This window comes from Talpa europaea (genome assembly GCF_964194135.1).
Source record: "Talpa europaea genome assembly, chromosome: 1".
Taxonomy (NCBI): Eukaryota; Metazoa; Chordata; class Mammalia; order Eulipotyphla; family Talpidae; genus Talpa; species Talpa europaea.
The window spans coordinates 81,784,260-81,804,168 of NC_140073.1; the positions used below are offsets into that span (position 1 = coordinate 81,784,260).

General features: G+C 39.0%; 1 protein-coding gene across 1 annotated transcript in view; it reads left to right on the forward strand.

The window, feature by feature from the left end:
• Positions 1 to 19,909, forward strand: part of THSD7B (thrombospondin type 1 domain containing 7B) — a gene marked incomplete at its 3' end in the record, with an annotated part of 691,568 nt that overhangs the window by 579,613 nt on the left and 92,046 nt on the right. Inside the window, exon 15 of the mRNA XM_084247796.1 lies at positions 15,519 to 15,652. Within this exon, the coding sequence (XP_084103922.1) occupies positions 15,519 to 15,652 (134 nt within the window). The remainder of the gene's footprint in view (positions 1 to 15,518; positions 15,653 to 19,909) is intronic.

Below are 19,909 nucleotides of genomic sequence, written 5' to 3' on the forward strand. Positions count from 1 at the left end.
CATACCAAAACATAGATTAACTTTGAAAATATTATGTTTAGAGAAAGTGACCAGACACAAAAGACCATTTATTGTATGATGCGCCTTACATGCAGCATTCAGACTAAGCAAATCCTTAGAAGCAGAAGTAGAATAGTGGTTGCTTTCCAGTGCCAGGGGAGAGAATGTGGGTAGTGACTACTAATGTGTGTATGGTTTCTTTTTGTAGTGATGAACATAATATGAAGTTTCATAGTGATAATGATTGTGCAGCTTTGCAAATATATTAAAAAGCACTTAATTGCACTTAAAACAGTGAATTTTAGATATGTAAATTATGCCTCATTTTTTTTCAAAGAGAAATAGATGGCAGATCATATTTCATCTTTGCATCATAGTTTGCTAACAGCTACACAAGAGAAGAGGATTTGTATCATTTTTATTTACTTAATGACTATAGAGATTCTGAGTGTTACACAGAAAAGCAGTGCTAAGTGAGGATTTCATGTGTAAGTATGTCCAAGAGATTTAGATCAACTAACACTTTTAAGAAGAAAAATTTTCATGATATTCATACTCTTTTCTTTCTGTTCCTCATTGATAATTTATATTCTCTACCTTGCATAGAGAAAGTGATCCCTAAATTGTTACTAAATTTTAATTAAATCCTTCAGCATGGGGCACTTATCTGTCTTAGCTGTAAAATTAAAGACCTTTCCTCTTAGGAGGATTCAATTCATGCTTAAGAAAAATGACAAAAATTGACATGTATATGAAATTGTAAATATCCCCTTGTATCTTTATCAGAAATAATATGCTCTTTTTGAAAGACTGAGGTTTTTCCTGCCTTAGTTGTTTTGTTACTTTCTCAGCGACATATCAGGTGCTGTGGGCAACGAGAAAACAAACCTTTCATGCACTTGTCTGTCTCTTATGTCACAACTCTCAGGTTTTAGAGATGTGATGCTAACATTTAGTCAACATTTATTATGTTAATCTATATGGGCGTCCGTATAGGTGTATTTTCATAAAGATGATGCAGTCAGACTAGCTATTCTTAGTTTTTTCCAGCTCCAAAATTTTAGCTCCACACTTCAATGGCTAATCTTACTCAAAACAAGTATGACTTATGATGGTGACATCTCCCAAAATTTCTAATGCTTATATACCATTGTTTTACTTCTTTTGAAAATAAGTATTAATGTTGGGTTATGAAGAGAAATGTAGATTCTGAGTATCCTTTAAGTGAGCTGCCAGGAAATCAGTGCCAGAACTTGAAGCCTCCATTCTCATAGCTTCCTTCATATGCCTGCTCAATAGACCATAGATAATCTTTTACACAGGGTAAAGGATCATTTCACCCATCACTGAAATGAAGCCACCCCTGAAGAGAACCACATTATCAATTTAACAAGATTCAACCAAGGAATGCAATAATGATGGATAAGAACCCAATATAAACGAAATGCTTAACGCTGCCTATTTCCCAAATTGCTGTGCAAATGCCATCCCATCAACCCAAAGCAGTGGGACTTCTGCTACGGAAGACTTTCTTTCTTTTTTTTGAAGATTTATTTATTTATGCATACAAGAACTGGTGTACATGCCAGAGGTGTGGGGAGTGAGAGGATGCACCAGAGACAGAGTAGGGAACAGAACAGGCAGACTGACTGAAAGGTACTGCCGAGGGGAGCAGTAGGTGAGACAGGAGAGGTCTGCTATGCCATGTGGGTAGCTCCCCAGCAGGGGTCAAACTCATGCTGCAGTTTATGTGGATAGCTTCATAGGTTGCGTCTTAACCCCTTGCGCCAACAGAGAGGCCCTACAGAAGACTATTTCAACAGATTCCTCCTCCAAGTGAAATGCCAGCTCAGATCCAGGATCATAAGCTCTTTTTATTCACCAGAGTTCAATTAAATTACACATGCATTTATGCTGCGCTTATCTTGAGTCCAACATGTGCCTGATTCTATATACAGCATTGAGAGATGTGCAAATTGTGGTCTAGTATCAGCAGGGACTTCATGTAGGTAGGCATGGTGAGTTCTGACCACTTTGAATATTACTTGACTTTCAAAGAAGAAAAAGTTATTTCAGAGGTTTGTAGTTTTCTTAATTCAAGGAATCCATAATTAGGAAGGGGAAGTGGAGTAATACTGTCTACTCAGGCCTCCTCTGATGGCGCAGTGGTTGAGCTCTGGGCTGCGAAGCTGCCCGCGCCTCTGCAGTGCCAGTTCTATCCCCGGCCGCCGGCAAGGGTCCCACATGGTGCGCAGACCTCTCCTGTCATGCCCACTTCTTCCCTCAGCATTGTATTTCGTCAGTCTGCATGTTCTGTTCCCTGCTCTGGCTCTGGTGAATTCTCTCACCCTCCTGCACTTCTGACTGTACCCAGTGCTTGTATAAATAAATAAATAAATAATTCTTAATAATAATAATAATACTTTCTAGCACTAACATCTGTAGTCAGAGAAATCAGAAGTAGATGCAGAAATGAGAGAATTCTGAATCCACAGAAATCTAAGAAATAAAAGGCTCTATGAATTACTTGGATTTCTAGTTTCATATCTTGGGATTATAAACAACTGTATTTGAATTATTGATGCATAATTCTAAAATTCTTATAAAGTTAATTACAAAGAGGACAAAACTTTGCTTTAGGTGATATTAGCATCACGGTTTGGTTTAGGTATGGTTTCAGAAAGCATGCTTGGAGAATATTTCTGTACTCATTCTTTTATTATTTATGCCAGTATACATCTTTTGAACACAGAGAATATAAACCAGGGACATGATTTGTAAAGTTGTTTTTTTTTAGCTAGGCGGGGAGGTTTGTTTGCAGAAGATATGATTTATGGAATTCTTAGTTCTCAATAAATATCTCAGAAAAGTTGTGGTTGGTTACACATGCCCATGTATATTTATGCTTTCACTTTTTTATCAAGGCCAAGTTTATAGAAATGTGCCTGCTTTCTCTAGATGAGTTAATTGATCATTCTCTAACAGATTTTAACACCTTTGTTGTCAGATTTTTAAATAACCTGTGTTTTGCAAGTACCCAGAAAGCAGTTCATTATGTTGTGTATAGCAGTATTTGCTCTTGTTAGACATGACTTCTGCCTTGTATCAGCTGTCTCTCCTTTCATCAAAATAAAGTTTTCTAAAATGGAGGCCAGTTACAGGTCTGCCTTAAACACTATCATTTTCCTTTAGCAATCATCTTCTGTTTTTATTTTGTGAAAAGCCAAGAAGGCCTGTATCAGTCTTTGTCTCTTCCTCACTGTCCACCTCCAAGGAAGAATGTTTCCAACAAAATACTCTTTATTCCATAAAGCAGCAGCTTTCTATTAGTCCCTAATAAGAGTCTCCAGCTGATGAAATTAGGGTAGAAATCAGAGCCAAGATCCCAATTTATCACCATGTAAGTGAATGGCAGGGATTCCATTAACCAATCAATCTTGCCTCTCATTTCTGCAAAGGTCAGGCTGTGCCATCCTTGGTTATAAAACAGCACTTGTGGCTCTATGTTTCACTTTAACTTTGTTCTAGACACATCAGATTTGTTATGGGAGGACTCACAGTAAGAGTTCATATTTTAAAAAGCCATTTTGTGCTGTGTCTGGCCTTGTACTTTAACAGGGAAAACTGTTAGACCACAATGCAGCCTGAGAAATGTTTCCTCATACATTTATCTACAGAAGACAAAGATCACGGGGGTGGGGGGTGTGTGTAATACATAACAACTTTGTGGAAAAGTCTCTTTAGGGATATTTTTAAATAATTTTCATTTTTCTCTGTTGCTCCAAACTTTAAGGAAATGATACTTATGTTCATTTATTTTTTTCTGGGAGGAAAAAAATACAATGACCTTCCCCTGTCTTTCTGCCTATTATGAGAACAGGATCACTTAGCGAGTGTCAAATTAGGAACAGAGTTTGCAGACTGCAATATCTTTCCCTTTTAAATTGGTCTTACCAGGTAGAGTAAAGGCCATTTTTGATTGATCCTTTTTTTTTTATCTTTAACCTCCTGATTGATTAGGAAATAAGTGATGTATGAGAACACTAATGCACTTCAGATTATCAAAGGTTGGTTTGTGGTAATGACTAGGAGACTGTAGCAGAGCTCTTACTGCATGTTAGAACATTTGAAAAGTCATTATTCACCAACTACAGGGCTTCCTTTTGCTCGTACTCCTGGAAGCCAATTTTGTGCTTGCTTTCTTTGAATATTGGTGAGTTCTGAGTAAACTTTCCAAACACCAGATTGCTTTTCAGGTCACAGATGACATTGGATTTATCCCAACAAAGCCAGTATAAGATGTAATAAGATAGTAAATATGTAATGAAGTTTCCTTGACAAATCCCCAAGAGTTTCTGTTCCTCTGTTCATTAGTACTACCCTTTGGAATTCAGGCTCTTGGAAAGTGGATGTCTTTTTTTTACTTTATATATTTTTACATCATTTTTCATTTTTGCACAATGTATGCATTTTCATCTTGGTTATAGTCCCCATACAATTCCCATCCCCCTTGTTTTGATCCTATTCCCTCCCCCCCCACCCCCGTAGTGTGGTAGTGTGTCTTTGTTGATGTCTTGTCTTTTTTCACACAATACTGTTGAAGAAAAAGAGGAAACTGTAATGTGTCCAAGTTTCCAGAATATATGAATCTTAAATGCTCCCCCATAGTAGCACTGGTGTTTGTATTGTCTTTTTCCTTTTCTCCACTAAATCTTGGGTTCTCTGCATCCCTGCTGTGTAAGAAACTTTGTGAAAAATTATAGTTACCATGATCATTACTTTATAACCATAACCTCCTAGTGAAACTTTTGTCATTTCCACCTTTCTCAGCCCTTTCTCGTCCTCATATCTTCCTCATATTCAAGATGATTCATGTTCCCTACAATTTATTTGGAACATCCTCCCTTGATATAAATCTCAGAAGCTTAGTGACTCACATTGTGTACAAATTAAAGTTCTACCTTGCACATTTTCATATGTCCTACCCCAGCTAACTGTGGTCTGCAAGATTTACCGTACAGACCATGACATTTATATACAGGTTTTGGTTGGTTGATGATTAATCGACAAACCTCCTAATCAAAGTAGTTCATAATAGAGTAATCTTCACTAGTACTATTTAGCCCTGTCCATTTTATTTTGTAGTCTAACCTCACAAATTTAGACCTCTCTGCACAAGGAGTGTGCAGCTTAGATTGTATTGCCTTTGTGTATGTGTCCATTTTTATAATCCAAATTTAATTGATTTCCTAGGCATTGTCCCATAGGCTTCTTGTACTGATTGAGTGAATAGACAGCTGCTTGTAACCATAGTATACAGATAGCATGGTGCTTGCAACTACTGAGAATTAGTGAGGGTTGTAACATCCCACCCAGCAAAGACTAACAAGGGAAGTAAACATTTTCCCCACAACCTTAACTTTTGTTTGACACTCACCTAGTAAGTTGCAAGCCTGAAGCCTAAACTCCTCTTTTTCTTGATAAACCCCACACAGTACCATATACCTTTCTGATTTACTTACCCTTAGGACATCTGCTTCTGAGAACAGAAATCTGTTAATCTTTGCTTTAGTACTGTCTTGCCTTATGCCTATAACTTGTAAAATTTTGTTATTTGCCAGAAGGCAAAATCATCTCTGTTGTTTCAGCCTCCTTTTTTTTTTTTTTTTTAAACAACAGAAAGACCTTTTTCTCATCTGGTAATCATATTGTGGTTCCCAGATTCACTCTGTCTGTTGAATACCTTACATACATACATCTATCTGTCTGTCTGACTCTCTATGTGTCATCTGCCTTTTGCCATAGACTCATAACTAGGTCCACCATTTCTTAGATGGTAAGAATATAAGTTTTTTTCTCTCTGGTCAGGTTTCTCTCCCCCAGACATAAGCCTTTTAACACTTTCTTTTAAAATGTTTTTGTGATAAGAACACTGCTGTAATCTACACTTTTAACAAGATTTTTAGGTGTCTGGTCTAATATTATTATCCATAGGCCAGTGTTGTACAGTAGATCTCTAGAACTTACTCATCATGACTAGAATTTTATGCTGATTATCTAGCATTCCTCATTTTTCCCTTCTTTCTGTTCCCTGGCTACCACCATCCTAGTTTTGCTTCAATAAGTTTGGCTCTTATTTTTTTTAAATTTATTTATTTATACAAGAACCAGGGTACAGGCCAGATTTGTGGGAGGATGAGAGGATTCACCAGAGACAGAGTGGGGAACAGAACAGGAGACTGACGAAATACACTGCTGAGGGGAGCAGCGTGCACGACAGTAGAGGTCTGCGCGCCATGTAGGACCCTCTCTGGCTGGCCAGAATGGAACTGGCACTGCAGAGGCTGTGTACATCTTCACAGCGCTGCGCTCAACTGCCTGCGCCACCAGGGGAGGCCCAAGTTTGACTCTGTTAGATGCCTCTTATAAATGGACTCATGCAGTGAGTCCTGGGATTGGCTTATTTCACTTAACACTGTGACTTCTAGGCTCACCCATGGCCTCTTTTCTAAAAATGAAACAGCACAAAACAGGGAGAAGAATGAAGTCCTTCTTTCTTCTTGGGCCAGTAGGAGAGTGAATCTTCCTCAAAGGCTAAAAGCCACGTTCTTTGAAGGTGGTCCAATAAATCCTTCTTCTCTATTCAAGGTCAACTACAGTCTGGCTCAAACTGGCTCTAGCTCTGCCTTATATCCCCTTCAGGATCCCCTGCCCTGAGCGCCTGAATGGATTGTCTTCAACCCTAAGGGTCTGATTGGACCATTTAGCACCAATCAGCTCATTTTCCATTTTTCAATCTGAATAACTGACTTGAATCTGGTTGGTCCATCAGCCTGAATCTGATTGGTCCATCTAGAATCCTAGAGTCAGATATTAAAGGGAGAAAAGCCCAGCCCGCCCTGCACGCAGGTCAGAGCAGGATCTGTTAGCTCCAGGGAGCTATGACCAGGGCCCTGATGGGACCAGGAGAGGGCGGATGTCCACAGTAGATGGGGTCAGGTCATCTCAGTGCCAACAAAGCTACCTTACCTTGGGCACACTTGGTGCCATGGGGATCCACTAACAAAAGGCTAATGGCTCAGTGCCAGAGTAGACTGGACGTATAAATTGTTATTGGCATATTTTGCTTTGAGTCTCACTTTAGCTCAAGTGATAACTGTAAATTGTTCTATGGGAATCCAAGGGCCCTATGACAGTAGTCCCGAGCATGCTGTGAATAAGCTACAGAATCCCATCTACTTTTTGCCATAACGCACGGTGGCAGTGGGCAGCATCTTCCAGGGTAATTAAGCTATCCATACTCTGGAGGAAGTTTCTCTCTCAAATGATATGACTGTCTGCAAAATGCAGTTATAAAGTGTGTATTGTCGAGAACAACTGGCATGAAGATGCCCAGTCAGCATGTTCCTTCAGGTCTGTAACACATGCAGCCACAGAGGGAGTCTGTGTGTGTATGTGTGCGTGCTCTCGTGTGAGTGTGCACACACTTTGTATTGTAGGATATTATGTGCTTTGTAGGCTTGCATAATAATTTTTGCTGCTCATTGTCCCTTACTGTGCAGTTTAAGATTATGGTTTATATTCATAGTTGCTTAAATTAAATAACACCCCATATAAAATGTAAATATGCTATATAACAGATATATATGTAAATCTGCATACACAATAGTGTGCATCCCCAAAATTAAGGCATTTCTACTTACTTGCCATTATGCATAATCTAAGCTACATCAGAACAGATAACTGAACTTTGACTATGACCATTTAGATGAAGTTTCTAAAAGTGACTCCCTTCCACTGAATACCCTCACAAGTAGGTGGATTGTGGTGACCTGTTGAAAGGAGTAGGAAGCATGGAGCAGGAAGAGAAGTTCATTCAGGGCTTAGGTCATGCTTTGTACTGACCTTCCACCCTTTCTCCCTCCATTGGTATGACAGAGATGGTTTAGCTCTGTGTGGGTGTTGGTCCTGATTTTGCATACACTGTGCTTAAAATATCATTGGTGATATTTAGGTGAGAGGGGATGAGTGAAGTGCTGTAGACATTTAGAAGATGAAAGATAAATATTTTGGAGTCTAGAACAACTCAGTGGAAAAAAAAAAAAACACTAATTCAAGGGATGTATGCACTTCTATGTTCATTGCAGCACTATTTAGAGTAGGCAAGTTATGAAAACAAACTAAGTGCCCAAGGACAAGTGACTGGACTAGGAAGATATGGCATATATACTGTGGAATTTAACTCAGTTGTTAAAAAAAAAAGGGGGACTTTCCATTTGGAACAACATGGATGGAACCAGAGGAGATGATAGATGATAAGTGAAATAAGTCAGAAGTAAAAAGACAAGTAACAGATGGTTTAATTCATAAATACAAAATAGAGAAACAAAGCAAAGGTTAAATACAACAAACCCTAGAATTATGACTGTAGAATTGAGCCTACCAGAGGGAGAGAGTGGAGAGCAGTGTGTAGAAGAGGCCCAGTAGACTAGGGTGGAGCACTCTGTATGGATACCTGAGTGGCGGGTGTGCTGTGTTAACATATCTAATTTTTTTTTGCTGGTTTGTTTTTTAAGATTTATTTTTATACAAGAACTGGGGTACAGATCAGAGGCATGGGAGGGTGAGAGGATTCACCAGAGTCAGAGTGGGGAACAGAACAGGCAGATGGACCAAAAACACTGCTGAGGGGAGCAGTGGGCGAGGCAGGAGAGGTCTGCTGCACCATGTGGGTATCTCCCTGGCCAGCACAGTAATCGAACCCATGCTGCAGAGGCTGCGGACAGCTTCACAGCACTGTGTTCAACCTGCTGCGCCACCGGGAGGCCCAACATATCTAAAACAGTATTATACCTCTGAATCTTATGTAATATAAACCGATGTTACATCAAAAAAAAATCATCAATATTCACTTTAGAAAAGGGGCTTTAATGTGCAGCATGTCATATATCAAAATATAACAGTAATGTTAGGCATAGCCACCTTGTTAGTCCATTTCTTCTCCTCTTTATATATAAGGGCAGTGGCTCCATGCATTTTGATATACATAACTTACAGTTAATGATGGGTTGAGAAAATTTTTATTGAGTGATTTCAAATCCAGCAGTGCTTTCAAATTAAATTAAAAATTAGTCATAACATTACCTACGTTCATTTAACATGTGGCGGTACTCACATATCCAAGATTATAATTTTTTAAAGATTTATTTATGCATACAAGAGCCGCAGTATAGGCTAGAGGGGGGTGAGAGGATTCACCATAGACAAAGCGGGGAACAGAACAGGCAAACTGACTGAAATACACTGCTGAGGGGAGCAGTGGGTGAGACAGGAGAGGTCTGCTTTGCCATGTGGTCTGCTCCCTGGCTGGCTGGGAATTGAACTCATGCTGCAGAGGCTGAGGATTGCTTCATACTGTGGTGCTTAACCCCTTGTGCCACTAGGGAGGCCCCGAAGATTATACTGTTTCAATTAAACTGCAGACAAGATCGTATATAGGAATATATATATGGACCTGCAATAATGCTACAGTTATCAGGGTCTGGAGATCCAGATTGGAAACCTCTTCATATGAGGAAGAGCATGTAGCTACCACCATTATTATTCTAATAAACTCCCTATTGACCTTAAAATTCAACTTATTTGTCAATAAATTTTGCAACTAAAGCTTGTTCAGCATTGTTACTGTTCACTTTTCGATTTTTCTAATGTCAAAATTGAAAAGAAGATAGATGAGACATATCTAAAACAATGATGAAACTTACAAATGATGGTTAGCTCAGGCCATCCTGAGGAAGTCTGTTCATTTGTGATGCCAACGAAGCTAATGTGTGACAACATCTGGGAGGAGAGGGCAGCCGGAACCACAGACTTAAGCACCTGGGCTAAAATTGACAGCTACAACCTGACTATGAATCATTGAACTCTAGATTTCCAAAAGATCCTGGCTCTGAACACTCCCTTCTTAAACAATGCATGGCACAACATGACAGGCATAATCATATCCACACAGATACTAATTTAAAAACATCGTGGATATTATTTTAGCTCATCATCCCTTACAAAATTGCAACCATACAGAAGACACAGACCTGTTTTTGCTTTAGATATGGAAGTTAACATTCTGAGACACTTTTCTGAGGCATTTCTGAAGTTGTGAAAGGAGACTATTCAAAGCTTGGGGATGAATTGCCTATGTTATATTTTTTTTATGGAAATTAGTAGGCATCATCTACTATTATACAAAGACAACTTTGAAATTTCTATTCTTGGATTTTCCAGTTTCAGAAATTTTCAATGTTAGCATTATCTTTATCACTGAAAAGGAACAGACTGTAGCTTGCAGCAGGGTGCTGTACCTTAACAAGTTAACAGGCAGGGCCTATGCATTATTGACATCACCAGAGCAGGAACCTTAAATCTATCTGAGCATCAGCCTACTCGCTTATAAGCCACAAATGACTAGCTTAGCATTTTCAAATGTTAATTATTTTTTTCTATTAAGTAGGGATGAAACCAACATCATCTAGCTCAAATGATTGTGATGATTGGAAGTCAACATCAAAATGTCTTACTGTGCTGTTATCTTCTAGCATCTTTGTGGTATCATTGATGACCAGGGACTACTGGTAGACTCAGTTCTAAAGCCCATGGATGCAGTTGTGTTAGGGCTGAATTTTGTCTTTGTACATATTGCCTTGTGCACAATTATAACTTCATGATAAACAAAAATGGGAGCAAAAGGTTATTTATGTAAATGACTTTCCAATCAGATAAGTCAAAATGGAGGAAGGCATAACTTAGCAGCTGACTGAATAAGAAAAAGGGGCAGAATTAGGTAATTGTGGGAGGGTGTAGCATAGAGAATCCTTCTGATGGGAAGGTGTGAATCATGGGGGAGGAAAGAGGAAGCATGGATAAAGTGGAGAAAGGCTAGTAGATTAGGGAAGTTCTTGAAATCAAGAGATGAAGGATCCTAGACCTAACAGGCAAATGTGTTACTCATGTTAAGAGTTCACAACCTTTGGGCCTCCCCAGTGCTATAGCAGGTTGAGCGCAGTGCTGTGAAGCTGTCCACAGCCTCTGCAGCACAGGTTTGATTCCTAGCCGGCCAGGGAGCAACCCACATGGTGCTGCAGACCTCTCCTGTCGTGCCCGCTGCTTCCCTCAGCAGTTCTTTCAGTCCGTCTGCCTGTTCTGCTCCCCGCTCTGTCTTTGGTGAATCCTCTCACCCTCCTGCACACCTGGCCTATAACCCGGTTCTTATATAAATAAACAAATATTAAAAAAAAAAAAAAGAGTTCACAAACTTTGAAGGAGAAGGGTGTCCATATGATTTGTTGATTACATGAGTCCTGGAGATCATTTCCTTTCATATTCCAGTGGGACAAATGCTAGCTCTGACTTACAGGACTATCTGGTTATGGATGGACCTTCAAACTGATTTTCAAATTCTACTGTATAGCCACAGCACTCAGTACGGAGATCTTTTTTTTCTTTAATTTTTTTTTTACATCATTGTTCATTTTTAAACAATATTTGCTTCCCCCCACCCCTTAGATATAGTCCTCATAGAATTTCCTTCCCCAGTGCACCCGTGCACCATCACCAAAATCCCCTGTGTTCCTCCCTCCGTCCCTCTGATCCCTCTCCCTCCTCCTCCCCTGCAGGATGTCTCAGATTTATAATTGTCTGTATGGAGATTTTAAGCTGAAGATTTATACCTGGCTTTTGACTGGCAATTTCCCCTGTATCAAAGGACTAATGCTACAGAAAATTGGAAGCCATGGATTTTACATTCCGGTTTTGTTTTTATTGTGGTGGCTGTTGATGGAGCATTTGCTTTACTGGAGCCTTTGAACCCTAAGATTCTGACATGCAACAATGATTTGGCTGAGCCCCACTGAAATCCTGTTTCCATGTTTATGCCCAGGAAGACAGTCTGTAACTGGAGAGGAATAGCAGAAAACAGTACTTAATTAAATTGATCAATTACAATGACTAGAGGCTTATTTAATAAGCACTGAGACTGATTTAGTAAGTTTATGATATGACGGTGAAACAGCAAAATTATAACATATAATTCCCCAATGAAGAAATAATAAATAGGACTCATTACTAGGAAAATGAAATATTACCTCTGTCAGAGGATTGAGATTTTTCAGTAGCGTATTTTAGCCACTGTGTCCCTATTAAGCCCTCTTATTTTCTTCCTAATTTGGGCCATTTAGAAATGATTTTCATTTAACTTTCCCATGGCTCATTTCTCTCCTTTACTACATTTCCATATGATTCCCTGATAAACTCTATGCTTTAACACATTTTCATTATAGAACTATAATAGGTTTCAACTAAATAACAATATAGAATAGTCAGAACATAAAGTAACTGACAGGGAAGAAATTGGGCATTTGGGTAGGTAATTTCTATATTTTAGTGCCTGCTTCCTTTTTTCCTCTTGTGGATGCTTTTGGTCTTCTAAGAAAGATTTCTTGCCTGGTGGACCAGGACTCTACAGAGACAATTCTCACTAATCTTCAGGGACAGCCTTTCTTTCCCATAACAGAGTCTCCAAGGGGCATCTTTTGATGACATTAAAGATTGCTATCCTTCACCAAAGCTACATAATGGAAAGAAAAGATTTTCATTTTTGCTGTTAATGTCCTTGGGTTTTGTAAACTCTCCCTTATCTGTTCCATGCAGTGGGTCTTTTTTTCTCTAGAGAATTAAGTGAGGGTCACTTAGCAACGTGGGCCCTGCAAATATTACCTTAAAGTCAACAAACACCCATTGTGATCACCCTCCTCTACATATGGTGAAATTCAGGCATCGTGGAGACACACCTGCCTGCCTGCCTGCCTCCTGAGACTCACAAGTTGTTTTTTCCCAAGCAAACACATGAACATATACCAATAGTCCAGATCTGAATTCGGTTAGAACAAGAACGTTTTTAAACATGGAGAGTAAAAATTTGCATTTCTCAGTGCATATTCTCTCAGTATTATTTAAGGTGCAAAGTAGACATGTTTATTAAGACTAAGTGAGAAAAGTGTGAAAGTAGTGTGTAGGCATAAGAAACACATGTAGAAATATGTGACAGGTTGACTGTCACCACTGTGCATGCTCCCCCATCCACATTATATACCCCAACCACTACCACTGTCCCCATTCTATATATATGTAGCCTGATCTTACAATCTGACTAAGTTTCCTTAAAATAGACTGTCGCTGACAGCCAAAGACATGCCCACTGGAGTCATGGGCAGAGTCTTGCAGACATATGGTGAGATTTATTTGGGCTGTGAAGTGGCAGGGATTTGTCAGAGAGCAGTGACAATACAGGCAACATTAAGATGGCAGACAGGTCTGGGGTAATGAAATCAAGTCCATGTGACTGAAGTAACTTCAAGAGGTGCTGTTTTTTAGATATTGGTCAAGAAGTTAGGTCAACATCTTCCTTCATAGACCTGCTCCATATTTTCTAAGAGTTTGTCATTGAAGTTAGCTGCTGTGCTACAGATGCATACCCCCAGAGCATAAATAATTAAATAGCAAACCAGTATGTGGTCAGCATTCATATATATATATATATATATATCTCAAAAGTATATGCAACTAAACAGTTTTTCATTTTCCATCTGACCTTGGGGCTTCATAGGGGTGGAAGGGTGGAAATGTAAGCTCTTTGTATTACTACAAGCCTTAGAAAAAAAAATTTCTATCTCAGATACCCCATCCATTTGCTCTCAGATTCATACATGAGGTGTAAGAAAGAATATTTTTTAGTGAATTTTTTTCACCCAACCCATTTGTGCAAAGTGCTTTGGCAGACTTTGTTGTATCCCATATGAAAGTCAAAAGGATTTCTTTTAATGGTCTGATACATGTTGAAGAATTTATAGAACAAACCGATAAATTCTGTGAAAGCTTCTTTTCCATGGTGCATTTGAGTCAGCTAAACCCTCAGCTGTCATCAACTCAATTTCCAAATGTCTGTTCAGCAGGAGTTATATCTTTTTGTTTTGATAAATTTTTCTTTTACCTCACTATCCTTTGAATTTTGAGGGCAGAGTTTTCTCCCTTACAAGTTATTACCACCTTATTTTAATGTAGGCAGTGCTTCTGGCCCTTCCATTCCCTTCTTGTCAGCATTCACAGCATGAAATGTGATTCTTTTATTACTTAATTCCTTACTTTCCTCACACCCATATCCACTTCTATTTTCCCATCTCCTTTCATTGTGCCCTCACATATTTTTCACTTTGTGGTTTCCCTTATCCTTATGTGCTCCACATGTTCTACCCCACAGTTAAAAATAGTTTCTGACATTATTTGTGATTCCTAAGATGTAGTCTCGCAAATAACCTTTTCTCATTCGATTTCCATCTAACATGCTGACAGTGCTCCAATCTTGTTTTCTGATTATCTCTCTACATGGTGCTTTTCCTTGCGTTTAGTAGAAATGCACAAGTAATGGTTCTCTTTGGCCTGCACTCTTTCTCCTTCATCAGCATTTACAAATTTATGAAATTAGAATTAGAAAGGCGTGTGTTGGGTGGGGGGGGGGCTAGTTATGACTCAGGCTTAAATTCTTCTTTAAAAGGAAAGGCATTAATAACTGTGTTAGTAATAGATTAAAGTAGTCTTCATCACCATGCCAACTTTGTGATGCACATTAACATGTCACAAAATGGAACTTTTTTTTTTCTTATGAAGGGAGAGTGCTATATTGAAGAGTAGTATATTTTAAATTCAGCCTCAGACAAGCTCAATTGGGATGAAATTTCAGGGGAAAAAAATCACAAACAAATACATATAAAGTAACCTAATTCACTGACTATATTCATTATTTTTTAACCATAAAATTGTATACATTCCTAATCAGTAATCATGCATAGCCAATATTTAGTATGTTTATGTCATGGGATATGAGTGTGTGTTTTAGCTGTGCTCTGAAAACATTCTACAAATAGCTAAATTCATATGAAACCACAATGCCCAGGAGGCTAAATGATTACCTGTTACTGTTGATCGTTTGGGGGCATAAAAAAAATTTTCCAGTGCAAATAATACCACTTTCCTCATGCATGCTAAGAACTTCTTATATTTAAGAGTAAATTTTTCTTACATATATTTGTTTCAATTGGCATCTTAAAGTACTTCTGAGAATACAATATACTATATAATTGAGAGCTGGGCTCTAATAGATGCTGTGTGAGCTCTTTGAGGAAATGAAATGATAATGGAATGCCTATTCTCCATGGTAGGAAATGACTATCCTTTCTCTTCTGCCAAGGAACACATCATATTTTAGTTGATTTCTCCTATATGTTTCTTTAGGCAAGTCAGTAATATCAGAGAAGCCAAATGTATCTTGCTTTTTGGGGAATGTAATTTGACCGTGTGGGCCAGAGTGGAGTTCTCCAGTTATGCTCAGTAGTCATTACTAAAAGATAGTCTATTTTTCAATAACTTGGGTAGTACCACATATTTTTTTTTTCCTTTTCTGATTTTGACAGGTGCATGAGGCAGTCCCATGTTACAGTGTGTGCAGTAGCTACTCCTGGCTGGCGGAACACTGGTCTCCCTGCAAAATCCACAATGAGCTGCGGCCCCTGCGCTGTGGAGGAGGAACACAATCTCGGAAAATCAGGTGTGTGGAATGGAGACATTTGGGAAACGGAGCAGTGGAACATACATTTTTATAAAGTCAACAGTGTTGCTTCTCCAAGTACACCTGATTTTCATCCCATATGGTTTGCTTTGCTTTTATTGTTTTATTCATCTTTTAAAGTACCCACAAAAGCACTGTGCCCTTATTTGCCGTGTCTCCAGTGACATTCCCTCTGCAGTGCAGCCATGGTCCTCATTTTCTGCAAGTGGCTTTTGTGAGAAAGTCAACTGCCTTGTGCAAACTGGCATTGCTCCACTGATCCATGGCCTTCACTGCCCACAAATAAGCAAGTTTTAACTCTTGCCTTGTATCTTTTTTCCACTCGGACACTAGAGTTGATGGATATTATCTTAATTTTGGAGGTCAGTACACTGAAATGGCCAATCTAAATTCCCATTATTAGCCCTGGAAACTATAGTCTTAATAATAGCAATATCGTTGAATAAAAAGAGCACGTCTCTGAAAGTACTTATGAATACTGGGTCGTTTAGTAATGGAACTGGTTTAAAATTTTAGTTTTATAAATACAGCAGGTGTTAATCAGTATGAGAAATTGAGGAAAAGCTAAATTGTTAATGATAAACAATTATTAGTATATAAAATAAAGGAGGAACTATATCATAGTCAACTAATCAATTGAATGAGCATAGCAAATCATTTTGCCAGATTTAGGAAGTTCTGTTTCAAATGGATAGTACCCAGATTAGGTAACTCCTTGTTCAGTTCTTCTATACATCTGAAGTCAGTTGCTATGGGAGATCCTACTTATATGTGTTGGTTGTTAATCAACAACAGTGAATTTATTTATAAAGTTATTCAGATATATCTGCCACTGCTGAGGCCTAGTCCAAATGTTGCAGAATCACAGGTGGGCATGTTAGAAGAATTAACTGCTGTCAAAAGTATAGAGGTGCTCTTCTTCAACAACCCACACAGATAATAGGGGCCTCCCTGGTGGCCTAGAGGTTGAGTCTCAGCAGTAACAGCTTGAAGGCCTGGGTTCAATCCCTGGCCAAAGAGCTAACCCACATGGCACAGCAGACCTCTCTGGTCTCACCTGCAGCTCCCCTCAGCAGTGTATTTCAGTCAAGCGGCCTGTTCTGCTCCCCACTCTGTCTCTGATGAATCCTCTCAACCCCTGTATCTCTGACCTATACCCCCGATCTACAAAAAAATAAATAAATAAAATCTGTAAAAAAAAAAAGCAAACCCAAATAACTAATAGACAAATTCTTTCTCAGTTCATTGCCCTTTTCCCTGGGGACTATTGTGCTCAGGCTGTCACAAACTTGGGTTCCTACTTCTTTCTTTCAAATCTCTCTTTCTTGTGTTTCATTTTCTCATAGATTTGAGAAATGACTAAGCAACCTAGCTTATCAAGTAAAATGTACATGAGCTGTATTGTCTGTAACTCTTACCACAGCAAGGCCCACTAACAATATATATATATTTTAAAGATTCATTTTTTTTTTAATTTATTTATACAAGCGCTGGGTACAGTCAGAAGCGCGGGAGGGTGAGAGAATTCACCGGAGCCAGAGCAGGGAGCAGAGCAGGCAGAAAGACCGAAGTACACTGCTGAGGGGAGCAGCGGGCGGCAGGAGAGGTCTGCGCACCATGTGGGACCCTCTTCTGGTGGCCGGGGAGCAACCGGGGATCGAACCGGCGCTGCAGAGGCTGCGGGCAGCTTCGCAACCCAGAGCTCAACCGCTGTGCCACCGAGGAGGCCCCCCACTAACAATATTAAAGCAAAATCTCAGGAGAGAAAAGAAAGATTTAAAATATATATATTTTACCAGCAGAATTGTAGCAGACTGAGAAAAATACACAGGGACAAGAGGGCACCATACCTGTCGCCTCAAACCTACAGAAGCTGATATAATAAAAATAACACAGCGTCTGAATATTACTCTTTTATGGGCTGATGATCTCCTCAAAATCTGTGTTGAAGTCCCTAGTACTGCAATGCGTGGCTGTATTTGGAGAAAATCTTCAAAAAGCTCCTTTATGTTAAGTGAGGTCATTTGGAATCTGCCCCGGTCTGACTGGTATCCTTAGAAGAGGAGGAGATTAGGACAGAGGCACAGGGAAGGGACAGCCACCAGGCCAAAGAGAGACCTCTGGAGAAGCCAACCCTACCTTCACCTTGATGCCACACTCCTCACCTCTACAATTTGTGAGAAAAGTCATTTATGTTAGTGAAGCCACCCAGGCTGTGGTATCTTTGTTGTGGCAGCCCTCGCAAACGTCTACAAATCCACTGTGTTATATGCTGTATGCGTGTGATCACAGTAGGATATGTGAAGCATGTTTTCCATGCATCCTGCATTTCAAACCGTTATTGACCTTCATAAAGTGCTGTTATGATCAGTGAAACAATTGATCTGTTCTCTTTTTAGAACCTGTAAGCAGCAGGTGATCTTCATGGTTTATCCTTGACTGTAATAATTTGTTAATAAAAAGATGCTTATTGATATTTGCCTTCTGTTATCACACTCCTTTTTAGGAATTGGGGATAAAAGTAAAAAAAAAATGTTTCTGTTCACAGAGAACTTCAACCCATAATTCACTCATGGAATTACTGTGCTAGAAATACCCAGAAGAAAAATAAATTTGGGTTGAAATGGTGGAGCATACTATTTGGAGAGGTTGGTTAGCACAATGTTTGAACAGAAAGCTTAATGAATGTAAGATCTATAAATAGAGAATTCTAGGAGTAAGAGTGTCCAAAGCAGGAATCTGCTTGACTTGCTATATAAAAGAAGACAAGTAATGATATGATATGCCTCATATGGTTAGTGCCAGAACTCAAATCATGCAGTTTTCTTAAAAAAAAAAAAAAAAAAAAAAAAGGTAAAAGGATATTGTTGTGTAACATGAAGGTGTGGAATGCTTGAGACAGAGGTTGAGAAGCTGCCCCTATTTACATTTGAAATGAACTATGCCAGATGGAGAACAGAGAACAATTTGGGATATAAAGGTAAAAGCAAGAGTAAAGGCTTCAAGGCCATTGTGGAATTATAGGTTTGGAAGATCGATTGTGAGATTGGCCTTAGGGATATCTATGGTGGGATGGTCACATCTGGAATACACGTGGAAACTACATAGGAATTGCATATAAAGTAATTATAGAATGTGGAGGAGAGAGAAACATCAAAAATGATGACTCTGTTTTATGGCCTGAGCAATGATGGAATGATGGTGTCATTTGTGGGGATGAAGAATATTAGAAGCAGGCTTAAAGGAAAAAAAAGTTAAATTTTGAACACATTAAATTTTAGAAGCCATCTGCCTTCCAACTTATTTATTGTAGTCTGGAATTTACAGAGAGGTGGGGGTGTAAATTTGGTCATCAGCACTTACAAATTTGGTATATATTGATAAGAGATAAGAAACTGAGTCCTACGGAACTCCAGCATATATAGTTAAGATCCTATAAATGAGTTGAGATTGAGAAGAAACCAGTGAAATATGAGAAAATCACGAAAATGGAAGACAAACAGGAGAGGTGGTTTTTTTTTTTTTTTTTTTTTTTTTTTTTAGAGAGCAATAAATTGCTTCAAATAGTTTGAGAAGTCTATTGAGATGAGAAGTGACCATTGAATTTGTCAATGAGGGAGTCTACTGAAGATCTTGATAAGAGTTTTCTCTGGTGCATAATAAAAATATGATTAAAGTATGTTGAAGGGGTAATAATAGAGGGAGAGAAGGAAAGGAAATTGCAAATACAGAGGATATTTAAAACAGCTGTTCAGGGACCTCCCTGGTGGCACAAGGGGTTAAGCACAGCACTGTGAAGCTATCCAACTGCAGCACCAGTTAGATCCCTAGCTGGCCAGGGAGCTACCCAAATGACGCAGCAGACTCTCTTGACTCGCCTGCTGCTCCCCTCAGCAGTGTATTTCAGTCAGCCTGCCTGTTCTGTTCCCTGCTGTCTCTGGTGGATCCTCTCACCCTACCCCCGATCTCTGGCCTGTACCCCAGCTCTTGTATGCATAAATAAATAAATCTTTTAAAAAATAAAACTAGTTTTCTGAAGAATACTCCAACCAGCAGAATAAAAAGAGTCACAATGTTCCACATTGTTGCCAACCCTTGATATTTTCCATGTTTTTTCTGTAAGCCATTCTGGCTACTGGTGGTATAACACTTGATTTTAATTGGATTTAATCAATAACATGATTATGTCTATCTTCTCTTCAGCTTGGCACAGAATGGGACATGCAATTATAACCT